The sequence below is a fragment of the Maniola hyperantus genome, chromosome 14 (genome assembly GCF_902806685.2).
Source record: "Maniola hyperantus chromosome 14, iAphHyp1.2, whole genome shotgun sequence".
NCBI lineage: Eukaryota > Metazoa > Arthropoda > Insecta > Lepidoptera > Nymphalidae > Maniola > Maniola hyperantus.
The window spans coordinates 12,021,967-12,034,238 of NC_048549.1; the positions used below are offsets into that span (position 1 = coordinate 12,021,967).

General features: G+C 34.5%; 1 protein-coding gene across 1 annotated transcript; it reads right to left on the bottom strand.

Moving 5' to 3' along the window:
- Window positions 1-1,278: 1,278 nt before the first annotated feature.
- On the bottom strand, window positions 1,279-10,142 carry Gorab (Golgin, RAB6 interacting). Its single transcript, XM_034975475.2, has 5 exons — window positions 9,897-10,142; window positions 8,006-8,209; window positions 7,026-7,302; window positions 5,082-5,222; window positions 1,279-4,120 (listed from the first exon to the last, which is right to left on the bottom strand). Exons 1-5 carry the CDS (start codon window positions 9,967-9,969, stop codon window positions 3,838-3,840), a joined length of 978 nt encoding a protein of 325 aa, XP_034831366.1. The 5' UTR covers window positions 9,970-10,142; the 3' UTR covers window positions 1,279-3,837.
- Window positions 10,143-12,272: the final 2,130 nt, after the last annotated feature.

Sequence of the window (12,272 nt, forward strand, 5' to 3'; positions counted from 1 at the left end):
TTCTGTTGTACATAGTCTCTACACTATTGCTACCTCTTTCATAATGACACCTGCAGAAAAGGATAACAGTTAACCTCTCAATTTAGTTAGATTAAATATAAAAGAATTGGCCACTAATGATTGTTAAGTGCATTTATGAAGCATTCAAAGAGTATTTTCTGATACTTCAAATTTGTTAATGCCTAAACCATTTTAATATAATATTATAGTCATAATATTTACAGTATGTAAATAAATATATTATGCACTGATTTCTTCTTATTTACTTTTTAAAAATATATTGTAACTAGCTGATGCCAGCGACTTCGTCCGCATGGATTTAGGTCTTAAAAAATCCCGTGAGAACTTTTTGATTTTCCAGGATAAAAAGTAGCCTATGTCACTCTCCAGGTCTTTAACTATACCTATGCATAAAATCATGTGGATCCGTTGCTCTGTTGCGACGTGATTGAAGGACAAACACAACAAACAAACACACTTTCGCATTTAAAATATGGGTAGTGATTTGTATTTGACGTATAGTCCGTACAAAATGACTCCTCACGCGCCATTTTAACTTTATGGGTCAACTGTCAAGTTAAAAGTACGGTTCATCTTTAAAATAAGGACTAAAATCCTTAAATCGTACTTTTGACATGAATTTTGACACAAAAAGTTAAAATGGCGCGTGAGGAATTAAATTTTACGCGTTATATAGTATAGTAACAGAAGAAGTCCAATCGGAAGTTGCAACATGGCGGATTGTGCAGGTCATAGATTAAGGCGCCATCTCCACAGACGAACTTTGTCACACGGCGAGACTATCGCCGCGATTCTCTCGTCCGTGGAAATGGCGCTTTAGCCTATGACCTGCACAATCCGCCATGTTGCAACTTCCGATTGGACTACTTCTTGAATACACAAGTCCAACGAGATCTGTTTTTGTGCAATGCGCAGCCATACGCCTCGTGTTTTTGTTGGACTGTTTGTTTTGCGCCCAATATAGGTATCTACTTTTTCAAAATGCATTTTTCATGAAAAAAAGGTTTATACAGCAGTCGAATCTGCGATCTTTCTATGGTTTCTAACCACTAGACTATCACGGCAAAAGTAGTAATAAAATAAAGCCATAATAAAAATAGTTTTTATTGTAAATGTTACTGTCAAAATAACTATTTTGTTATAATAATTTAAAAAAATTTAGGACAAGAGAATCATATAAAAATAGAGCAAATTGTTATAAGAGTTTATCTAAGATTATGTAATTATAATAATAGTAATAGTTTAATATCATGTCAACAAAATGAAGAAATAACTGGCCAAGTGTGCGTTGGATTTTAGAATATACATTACTTACATAATCAAATTATAAAAATTAGGCATCTGAAATATTCTTAATATTACATACCTTTTAATAAGAAATGCATACATACTTGCATATTTTTCATTGGTTTTACTTTTTGACCGATTTCCAATGAAAAGTTTGTCAAAACGTTTAAATTCTTCAGTTAAATACAATAATTATTATTGGGCGATTGAAAATCAAGACAAAATCGTATAAAATCCTATCAATCTAGATAAAAAGTAAAAACCAATGAAGAATCATTAAAAAACGTGTTCTGTTCGAGAACACGTTTTTTAATGACACTTTTCTATAAAAAAATTATAATTTTACAGTTTCAATTAATTCTAATAGTAATTGTTATAATACTTAACAAAAAAAATTAGTCTTCTAATATGTCATGTTCAACACGACTATATAATTATAACTTAATTAAAATTAAATAATAGATACCTAACTAAAGTTATACTATTAGTATTTATGTATTATATAGGTACTTATGTAAATAAGGCACTTAGTACATTAGAAAATTGCACCGTATTGTATTTGGGATAAGTTCTAAAATTCGTTGTGTGGTAAAGTTACCAAATAAAAAAGGTGTCCACCCACTTGATAATAAAGTTAAATAATAATTATTTGCGCTATTTAACAATTGTCACATAGAATAACAGAATTAAGTATTATATTCGCCAACATCTAAGTTCTGTTTAAATACTTTTGTAATCTTTCTAACAATGGATATTCATGACATATTATATTGAATATTTAAATGATGCAAGTTTGAAACGAAAGACCAATTTATTAACCGCCAAAATAATAAATAACAAATAATGTTTAAGTAAGGAATAATTTTTGTATTGGAAATCTATGAAATTCGGCAGTTAAAGTTTATTTGGCAACTGAAAAATTAGGCCTAAATTTAGAAGGTGAAAAAGAGGCGATTGCCTTTTACCTCTTTTTCACCTTATAAAAATTGAGACGGGCGGTTTCAGACTAGCGTATTATACGCGCGTATAAGCTCGTTTTTGGAAGCGCATGTAGGCGCGTATAGGCGCGCCTTTTGGCACACGCTCAACTCGTACGAGCGTTGACCATAGAGTGAAGTAATATAGACTGGCGTTGACGCGATTCTAAGCTCGTATAAGCGCGAGCCGGGAGAGACCACCACCCACCGGGCCACCGGTTCGAGCGTACACGCCGAAATATGCCCGTATACGCGCGTCCGGTTTTTTGAAGCGCGTATGTAGCGCGCGTGTAAACGCGTATGCTGAAACGACCGTATCCGCGCAAAAAAATACGCTAGTCTGAAACCGCCCTAGGGTGGAAACCTAAAGGCTGGCCACACATTGCGATTAATTCACTCTCTCTAAACTAAACTAAATTGACAGATCTAAAAAGTTGTCCGTATGCTTCTCCGTAGGGAGCATTATGAAATGGATTGGATAGCAATACTTTTAGATCTGTTGTTTTAGTTAAGTTTAGAGTTTGTGTACAACAGATCTAGACACATTGGCTACTACCCTTGCGTTAGCATTGGAGTAACAAGAAACGCAAGGAACTTTCCTAGTTGTTCAAGCAACTTTTTAGACGCGACAGTAACAGGTATTTAAGTGTGGATCTAATACAAAATTGAACAAGTTGGCACACCTAAAAGCCAATAATTGGGAATTGAATTGAATTGAAATTGAATCTATTTTTTCTTAACTTAAAAATAGATGTCTTGGTCAAACGCGTAAGCGCTCTTTACCCAGCGCTTAAAGTTCTAATATTATAATCTTTCCCTTGTATCAACGTTAAATTAGTTCGCGGTAATAAAGACCTAAGCGCCGTGCATAACCTGAGCTGCTATTCCCGCTATAGCCTTTTAAGCCATGTAAGAAAAAATAGATTATTAGAAATAGAAACGAGTCGTATTAGCGCTAATTATCCACACTTTCAAACCATACTAGTGTATAGTGTGCATTGACAATCAGAAACTATGTAGAATGGTAAGTACCCGATTTGAATAAATGATTTGAATTGGGTATTTGACTCCAATTTTTTTGTTACTTTATTATAAACTAGGATAAAAATAATGACGTTAACTGAAAAAACTAATTAAATCGATCAAATAACAATAAAGTTATAAGCATTTAAATATTTCTGATTAGACAGAGATATAGCGATACAGCATTTTGACGTCACACCTTACTAATGACATAGTAGCTTCGTGCGGTTTCATACAAATTTTCGTTTTGCGAGAAAGGGATAGAAGACCCTCCCACTCCAAAATTAAAATGCCTGTGACTTTGTAAATCTTTGTTGGATTTTAATAATTTTTTCAGCGTACGTCATTATTTCTATCCTAGTTAATAATAAAGTAATAATATTTATCAAATTCAAAAGTAGGAAAATACCCAATTTGATGATTTTAAGCATCGCGCCGCCGCTTTGTTTCGATTTGTACGATTTATACTTGCTCAGGCAATAGTAACAATTGTGCGGCCAGCCTAACTATAATTAAACTATGTTATAAATCAACTTTCCGGTAAAATCTCAACCATTTTTCCCGTCCTCTCATCAACACCATCAATGACAACAGACGACGTATCTTCCACCGGTGGGGCCATAGCATTAATACATTCATTTTTATTAGTGGCAAGTTCGAGCATAAGCGTTTCGAGTTTATGCGCTTTTCTAGTCTCGTTATGTGTGATCAGGGCACAAAGATGCTCAGTCAATAACTCTTTTCTCTCCTTTTCCTTTTGAAGACTTATTTTTGCCTGTAGAAACTCCTTTTCAACTTTTAGATAATGTTTTCTGTAGGATAATAAATTATTTTGTTATAATATTATGTAATAAATTGTTTAAGTGTTAATTTTGTAGTGTTATTTTCGTACTAGCAGTGTCTGCCTTCTCATTAGAGAGGAGATCCGTGCTCTGTAGTGAGCCGGTCATGGGTAGATCATGATGATGATGAATGAGTGTGTCTGATGGAAATTCCCATCATCCTCATCGTGATCAACTCATTGCCGGCTCACTACTGAGAACAGCTAGGTGATTCGCTAACTCAGTGTCTAACACAGAATGATAGCCACCGAGGTTGGTTGGTTCTACATCGCTGCTTTACTGGGTAGTAGTAAAATATTTTTTCGTAGAAAACCTTCAACGGATTAAAAAGTGACCTCTGTGGCTATCGTTCAGTGTTAGACACTGAGTTAGAGAATCACCCCACTGGTCTCCTAAAATTGAGAAGGGTTTGGCCATAGTCTACAACGCTAGATTGGCAGAAAAAAATTCCCATAGTCCCCTATATTAATTAATCCCCTTAGGATCGATTCACATCGGTAGCAAATCAAAGCAAATTTCTAAATATATATTCAATTTTTTCTCAGGAGAAATTTGTCTTTCCCAGTTAGTACGCTTCCACATTACAGACCGAATCCTACATCGTACAAGTGAGACTGCAATCAAACGCCTACTTATCAACAAAAAAAATCGGTCAAGTGCGAGACAGCCTCGCACGCGAAAGATTCCGTACCATCATACAAGAAACAACACTTTAATATTTTTTTTGCATAGCGGCGATCAAAATTTTTATTATTTGTTGTTACAGCGACAATAGAAATACACATTGTGTGAATATTTCAATTATTTACCTATTACGGTTCATGAGATACAGTCCGCTAACAGATAGACGGACAACAGAGGTTTAGTAATAGGGTCCCGTTCGCACCCTTCGGGTACGGAACTCTATAAAAGGGTCTAACTTATTACTTACTCTGCATCAGCGTAACTCAGACACGCTTGGTCTATCTTCTTCCTCAAAACTGCAACATCCTGTGAGAACTGTCCGTCCAGTACTTGCAGTTCTTTCTTTATTTTCTCTAATTTCTGAACTTCTTCTTCTGTTTGTTTCGTCCTAAAACAGCAAAGACAGCCTATTGTAATTTTGAAATTTTTTTGAGTTTTTCATAAATTTTTTATAATACTTTTAAATAATGATCTAACATGAAATACTAAAGATACACTAACAACTATCCCATTATTCTATAACTAACCTCTGACTTCTCAAAGAAGATGAGATTTTCAATTCTGCGCGTATTTTTGTAATTTCTCATTATATTATTTTTATTTACTAGCTGATGTCCGCTACTTCATTCGCGTCGATATAAGGTTTTTTTAAATATTATGGGAATACTTTGATTTTCCGGGATAAAAAGTAGCCTATATGTTAGGCTGTCCAGGGTATAATCTATCTCCATTCCAAATCTCAGCCAAATCCACCCAGTAATTTTTAGCGTAAAAGAGTAACAAACATACACACGCAAATACACACACACACACACACACACGCAAGCACACGCACACCCACGCATACATACTTTCACCTTTATAATATTAGTGTGAGAAAATTACACGGTCAAAGACATTGTTAACCATTATTTCACCACCATCGTCCAGCGTCCTATAAGCCTGCGGATGGCCATTCCTAGTGAGCGCCACCACACAGTTCTCAGCCTTCCTCATTCAGCACTTCCCACCACCCTTTTTATACTGTCGTGTTTCATACTCTCAAGTGATCTTATTCCTCCTTTAACATTCTACTATAGAACATCGGGATACCTTGGCACCCTTATGTGGTTGACATTCAATCTACATCTCTTCCTTTTCTTCCTTGCATTTCCGTTCTTGCATTTCCGGAAGGCCACTGACTCATGCTTGTGTTTAAGTCGTATCGGTATGCGTAAGGTACACTAGTGCATTTGACAGCGCTTGCTCGCGACTGATTGGTCCGACATGCACGCACACTTACGCAATGACCATGTAAACAACGTTACCACAAGTAAAGTTCACTAGCCTTCGTGAATGGCTAGAACTGTAATACAAAACGTGTTTGCTAAACGTTTCTGATACGAACCGCTAAGGTGTGAAATGCCCTTCTGGGTGTCCGGTTTTCCTGCCACATTTATAACCTAAATACCTCCAAGGCAAGAATGAACAGGCACTTCTGGCAAGCGCGCTCCACCTAGACCTAGACCTCATCATTGCTTTTTACAAAGCATGATTATCGCCAAACGCGAGCCTATCTCGCAATAAAAAAAACTATTATGCTTCAATCATTCACTTCATTTACTGCAGCAATCATAACTACTTCTGATTTATTAAAGTACTAAACATTAAAGTAAACATTACCATATTGGTTTTGATATCAAATACAAAAATCTTCCCATAGACATTTAGCTGACATGACACAAGTATGAACACTGTTTTAAGATTAACTTTATCCAAGGTTTTACAAAAGATAGTATACTGATAAATTACTCATACTCCACTGCACTGGTATTAGATAAGGTATGGTGTGAGAAAAGCAAGATAAAAAATGTGTGCAAAATCACAGATTTGCTTGTCTTATACGACCTCCCTGGCGCAGTGGTGAGCGCGGGAGGTCCAGGGTTCGATTCTCAGCAGGGGCAATTTGGGAAATTCATAAATTAGCTCTTGTCTGTTCAGGCAGTAGATTTCAGACACGATTATCATTACTGGCAGGCAAAGAGCCAAGGGTAAGATTGCAATCCAGCACTAACTCTTCATTGAATAAGAAAAATCTATGACTGAATGTGCCACCAACAAAACAATGTGATACATTAAAATGTTTGGGGAACACCATGTCAGACAATTTTTTAGATAGAGAAGACAGTTCTTCAAGAAAAAATCTTCATACCTGTCAGCTAACGCCTTGGCAAGCATTTCTTTCCTCTTCTTATTCTGTTCTTCCATTAGCTTCTGTTGCAGCTGCAACTCTTCTAACTTGACTCTATGCGACACCAGATCATCTTCTGTGTAGTTCTCTATGCATCTTACTACATCTGGTGTTACATTTGTGCTGCTTTTTCTACTAGTGTCTTCTTCCGATTTATAATCTATGGCAGTATCAGTTTTAGAATCTATGGCATTATCTATGATGTCATCTGATTCCACAGTATTCTCCTCTGGTAAACCTATGGAGTAGTACATTCAAATATCAGTCAGTAACAAAAAAAAACCAGTCAAGTGCAAGTTGGACTCCCACATGAGGGATTCCGTACCATTGTACAAGAAATAACTTTTTAATTTTTGTGATGTGACCACAAATTCACGGTTTTCCGATTTCTTACTTTACTTGTGCTATAAGACATTGCTAGTTGCTACCTACCAAATTTAATCATTCTAAGTCAACGGGATGTATTCTATAGGTTTGATTTCCTTGTGGCATTCCGAACCAGTGGTAGATGCATATGACGATTCAAAAGTACTTATAAAAGTTTAATATTTATTTATTTAACTTGAAGTGTCTTGACAGACGCGACAGAAAGACAGACAACCTAAAAATTATTTATTAAAAGTTACCATGTACCATGAGGTTTCTATTCATATCAATTTAAATTAATATGGATGGAAGATTTATTTGACTATTTAAACCACTTGTTAGCTTATTTGAATAATAAAGTTTTATTCAATAGTATCTCTACATTAATTTGGGATGCGTTTTGTGACTGATTCATGACTAAGCAGGCCTCATTGCCAATAATAATAATTTTAATACAGTTATAAACAAATTAAATTAAATTACCTATTTGAAATTGTGTTAAGCATATTATGGTAGGTGTAACTTTTTATAGTTTCCAAATATTCAGATAGTTATAGAAATTATACTTTGCTTACCATTGTCAACCTCTTCCCCATTTTGATGCTCCACAGCTTCAACTGAATTTTGTTTCAAACTGAGCTTGCATTTGTCAAAAGCTACATCTATTGCATCTTCAGGATTTTGGTTTTTTAATGGCAGTTTGTATTGTGGCAGTTGCTTTTTGGGTCTGGCACCTATTTTGTCTATCTTGCGAGCATTTAACAGTCTTTGTGGTGGAGCTAGAAATAAAGCATTAGATTAGTAATTAATTTTTGTTACAAACTTACCAGTGAACTAATTTGTTCAGTTAAATAATGCAATGATTTTAAAAGCCAATTTAATAAAATCCCAACCCTAAACTTTTAAAAAAATGGCTTAACAATATACTTACCTAATTACTTAGCTATTTAATAAAACATGTATTTTAGTTAGTAGTAACGGCGGTTACGCACTCATCTGATCCAAGCCCGTGAAAATACGTTCCTTTTTGTTTTGTATGGTAGCTTGTGACATATTATGTAGTAGATAATCGCTGGTATTCTCACGGATGACGGAAGTGCAGTGCGTAATCGCCGTAAAACAGACACAAATCAAAAATAGGTATCTTCCACTGTTCAATATACACTAACATGTCAAAAGAACCTGGGATGTGCTATTTAAATGTGTTATTGCCTATTGGTAACAAACTTCAAACTTAAACATTGTTATAATTTACAGCAAACACTGATTAATAAAGTTCTACCAAAAATAATTAATTGCTATGAGCATACAGTATTTTTCAAGTACCACAAAAAAGAGAGATATGTAACTTAGTTTGGAATTAAATCACACACTATTGCAATTTATCTCATCAGTTTCCTGTATAACATAGCAAAATCAGCTTGACATAATTTTATATCAATCATACCTAATATTATAATGATGAGATCACAGACTCTATGTACAACACGTTTTTTTTTTTTTTTAATATTGACTCACATATTTTTTTCTATTATTGGTGTACTGCTTCACTGAGATGGCTTGTGAGGTTGAGTATTTTTTTAATTCAGATACAAGTTAGCCATTGACTGCAATCTCACCTGGTGGTAAGTGATGATGCAGTCTACGATGGAAGTGGGCTAACCTGGAAGGTGTTTTTGTTAAAACCATGTCCCTTTGTTTGAGGGAGAATGACAGTTGATGTACAACTCAAGGATTTCAACATCCCTGTCACCCTCCCACAAGCCCCACCCTACCTTGCCTCTAAGGCACCCCGAGCAGGTGGTACAGCTATAGTAACTAGCTCAAAACATATAGGTAAATACCTACCTAGTATTAAATTAATAAACTTGTAAAATCTTCAAAGGTTTCTTTTGGTAATAAATAGTAAATAAACTGCAATATGTATGTAATAGATTGAATAAGAGGGGATTACATCAGCTTACAACTATATTGCCTCTACACTCCATAACTTATATCTATACTTAATCAGTCAATGAAAAATCAATTTTTAATTTTCTCTTATCAATAAATCACAGACTAAAAATCATGCAGTTTTTGAGACAGGATTTCAACATTTAATATGGATGATAAAAAAGGATGATGTCAATAACCTTGACATATCGAGTAGGAAATATGTAGCAAAGACAAATAAAAAATTAAGTATAAAAAGTTAAGTAAGTCCGCCTTTAGGATAAATGATTAAAATATGAAAGAGTACATGTAGAAAAATAGGGAGTGAATATGGTTTACTAACCATGTTCTCTTCCCTTTAGTACTAACGAGAAAGAAGTAGGTACCTAAAAAATATTTATTTGTGGTAAAACATGACCAAATTGTCAACCAACAGAAACAATAACCCATACAATTTTTGTCAACTTATTTTTCCCATTTACTGTTAAACCATGAGAAATTTTATAACAATGGACATGTGGGAATCAAATTTACCGCTGTGTGGACCAGATTCCGTAGACTTTATCCGCTTCAAATCTTCCTCGCTGAAACCGGTAAACGTGGACATGTTCCTAGTTCACTTCTACTAATTCTGACTTTATGGACTTTCCCTCATGATATAACTTTCTTTTCAGTTCCTATAATACTCGTAAGGTATAAAGAGAATGCAGGAATGTTATAATTAGGAATATTATGTACACAAAAATAAGAATACGTGTGTAAAAAATTAGTTTCAGTTTGACAAGTGACAACCACGTGACAACTCAACGAGTAAACGAAACGAAACGAATCATTCATCTAAGTCCAATTCCAAGCCATGAACCATAGATTATCTACTATATACTAGAGATAGATGTGCGACTCTAGATTTCTTTTTCAAAGTTACGCGTGTGCTCACATCTAGAGGGCACTAAAAGCGTGCTAGGCGTGCGAGAGCGCGAAAATTTAAATGCTATTTAAATGTACTTTACTAGAATATTTTATATTTTTGAACATGTTTTAAAAAAATATCAATAATTCCATTAACGTTTGTTTAAAACATGTTTAAAAATATATATTACAAGACTGACTCTTTTAGATACTAAATTATAAAACACTATAGAAATAAAAAGGTTTTAAGGTTTTGTAAAATATTTTATTTTCATAAATTCGTAACTAGGTACATAAAATACATACCCAAATTCAAGACCCACGAGATTGTGAAATAGGTAACGCTCAAATCCAAAATTTTTGGTTATTTACTTTTCATAACTTTCATATTACTACCACAACTGGTGTATTTCAACGATCTTCAAACTGGTGATTGCAAATTTGATAATTCGTAACTATATATTATTTCATTACCAGTCTTGCTTTCTAAATGTTGTCCTACTATCTCTTTTCATTGTTTAAATGGTTTCAAAGAGAGGAGTAGCCAGGTTTTGGAAAGCCATGCAAACATCTGAAAAAGTAATAACATAAAATATGCATTAGTCTATACTTACTTATTGTACTTAATTAGTTGATAGCTGATACCTATAATATAAAAATAACTTAGTCAATAAAGTTCAAAACAAATGTTGTAAGTACACTTAATTACAAAACAAAAAATTTACAGAATTAGTAGTTAATAATCCATAGCAATATGATAAATGCAAATATATAGAGATAGCTTGCATCAGACGGTTGTAACTTGTAGGCCACATTTATCCCGGAAAATTGGACTTCTCACGGGATTTCTAAAATAGTTTTTTCGAGCGGACGAAATCGCAGGAACTATATACCTAGTATCATGATAAAATACCTAATGTGCTAATGGTGCCTTAATGGTGCATAGAGTTTGACTCATTGAAGTACTTTTGAGTTAGATTACGAGTAAGCTGATTTTATACTTACCGAATTAGTCACATCCAGACACACATCGAGATCTCCGTGGCATTTTTCTGCACAAATATATTCACAGAAAAATCATTTCACAAAGCAAAAACAAGTCCGGAATCCGTAGCCGTGGTCAATCGTTCAGGCATGAATCGAGTCACTAAATCAATCCTTAGAATATAGTTATCGAGGTGGTGAAAGGAAATACAGACTACAGAGTCCTGTTATTAAAGCAGGGTCAGATAAATTTAACAGAAATATAAATATTTACTACAGCACACGAAAACATGAAAACTGGATGAAAACTTGGTTATAATTTATTAATGTCATTAAAATTACATCAATGTGCCCGCCATCTATTGACCTCTTTTGTAAACTGTTCTCTATTTGTTTAGCCGTGCTCGCGCTTAGATGGCACCACAAGCGATTTTCAATTTGCGATTTTTTAATGTTCTAGAGTTGCACCCCTATGCCATGAACCATAGAGATAGCCATAAACCTAACCAAGCCATGAACGAATACAAGTGACATGTTACGTCTAAAAACTACCTACCAAACCAAACAAGACAAGATAGCTTCAGAGTTTTTAATCTTCAGAGTTACGGGACACGGGTAATATTGTAAACGTGTCAAACATTGGTAATCGTCGGCTCAACGCAAATAATGACATAACAAAATCAAAATACATGTTTATCACCATATTTTACGCCTTTGAATGGCTCCCGTGTCAATGTCCGTTTCTACTGTAGCTAAAACTTAGTTAAAAATTCTGCATTGATTTTATCTTTTTCTAACCGAGAATGATGTAGGTAGGTACATTTTTTTGACATTGAGACATGTTTTGACAAATGACAACGACCCAACGACCGATGTTGATTTTGTACTCAGAACAAGGACTATTTTGTACCTGCGAATTGCGATTGGTCCTTACTCCTTGATGTGGTCTTAGTATATAGCATAGAGTATCTACGTATATAGCACGGAACAGAAAAAACAGTATATAGACTATATACG

Coding starts and splice junctions, on each gene's coding strand:
- Gorab (XM_034975475.2), bottom strand. CDS start 9,969: ATGTCCACGTTTACCGGTTTCAGCGAGGAAGATTTGAAGCGGATAAAG. Junction 7,303..8,005: donor TGGGGAAGAGGTTGACAATG/GTAAGCAAAGTA, acceptor ACTACTCCATAG/GTTTACCAGAGGAGAATACT. Junction 4,121..5,081: donor CTGAGTTACGCTGATGCAGA/GTAAGTAATAAG, acceptor ATTATCCTACAG/AAAACATTATCTAAAAGTTG.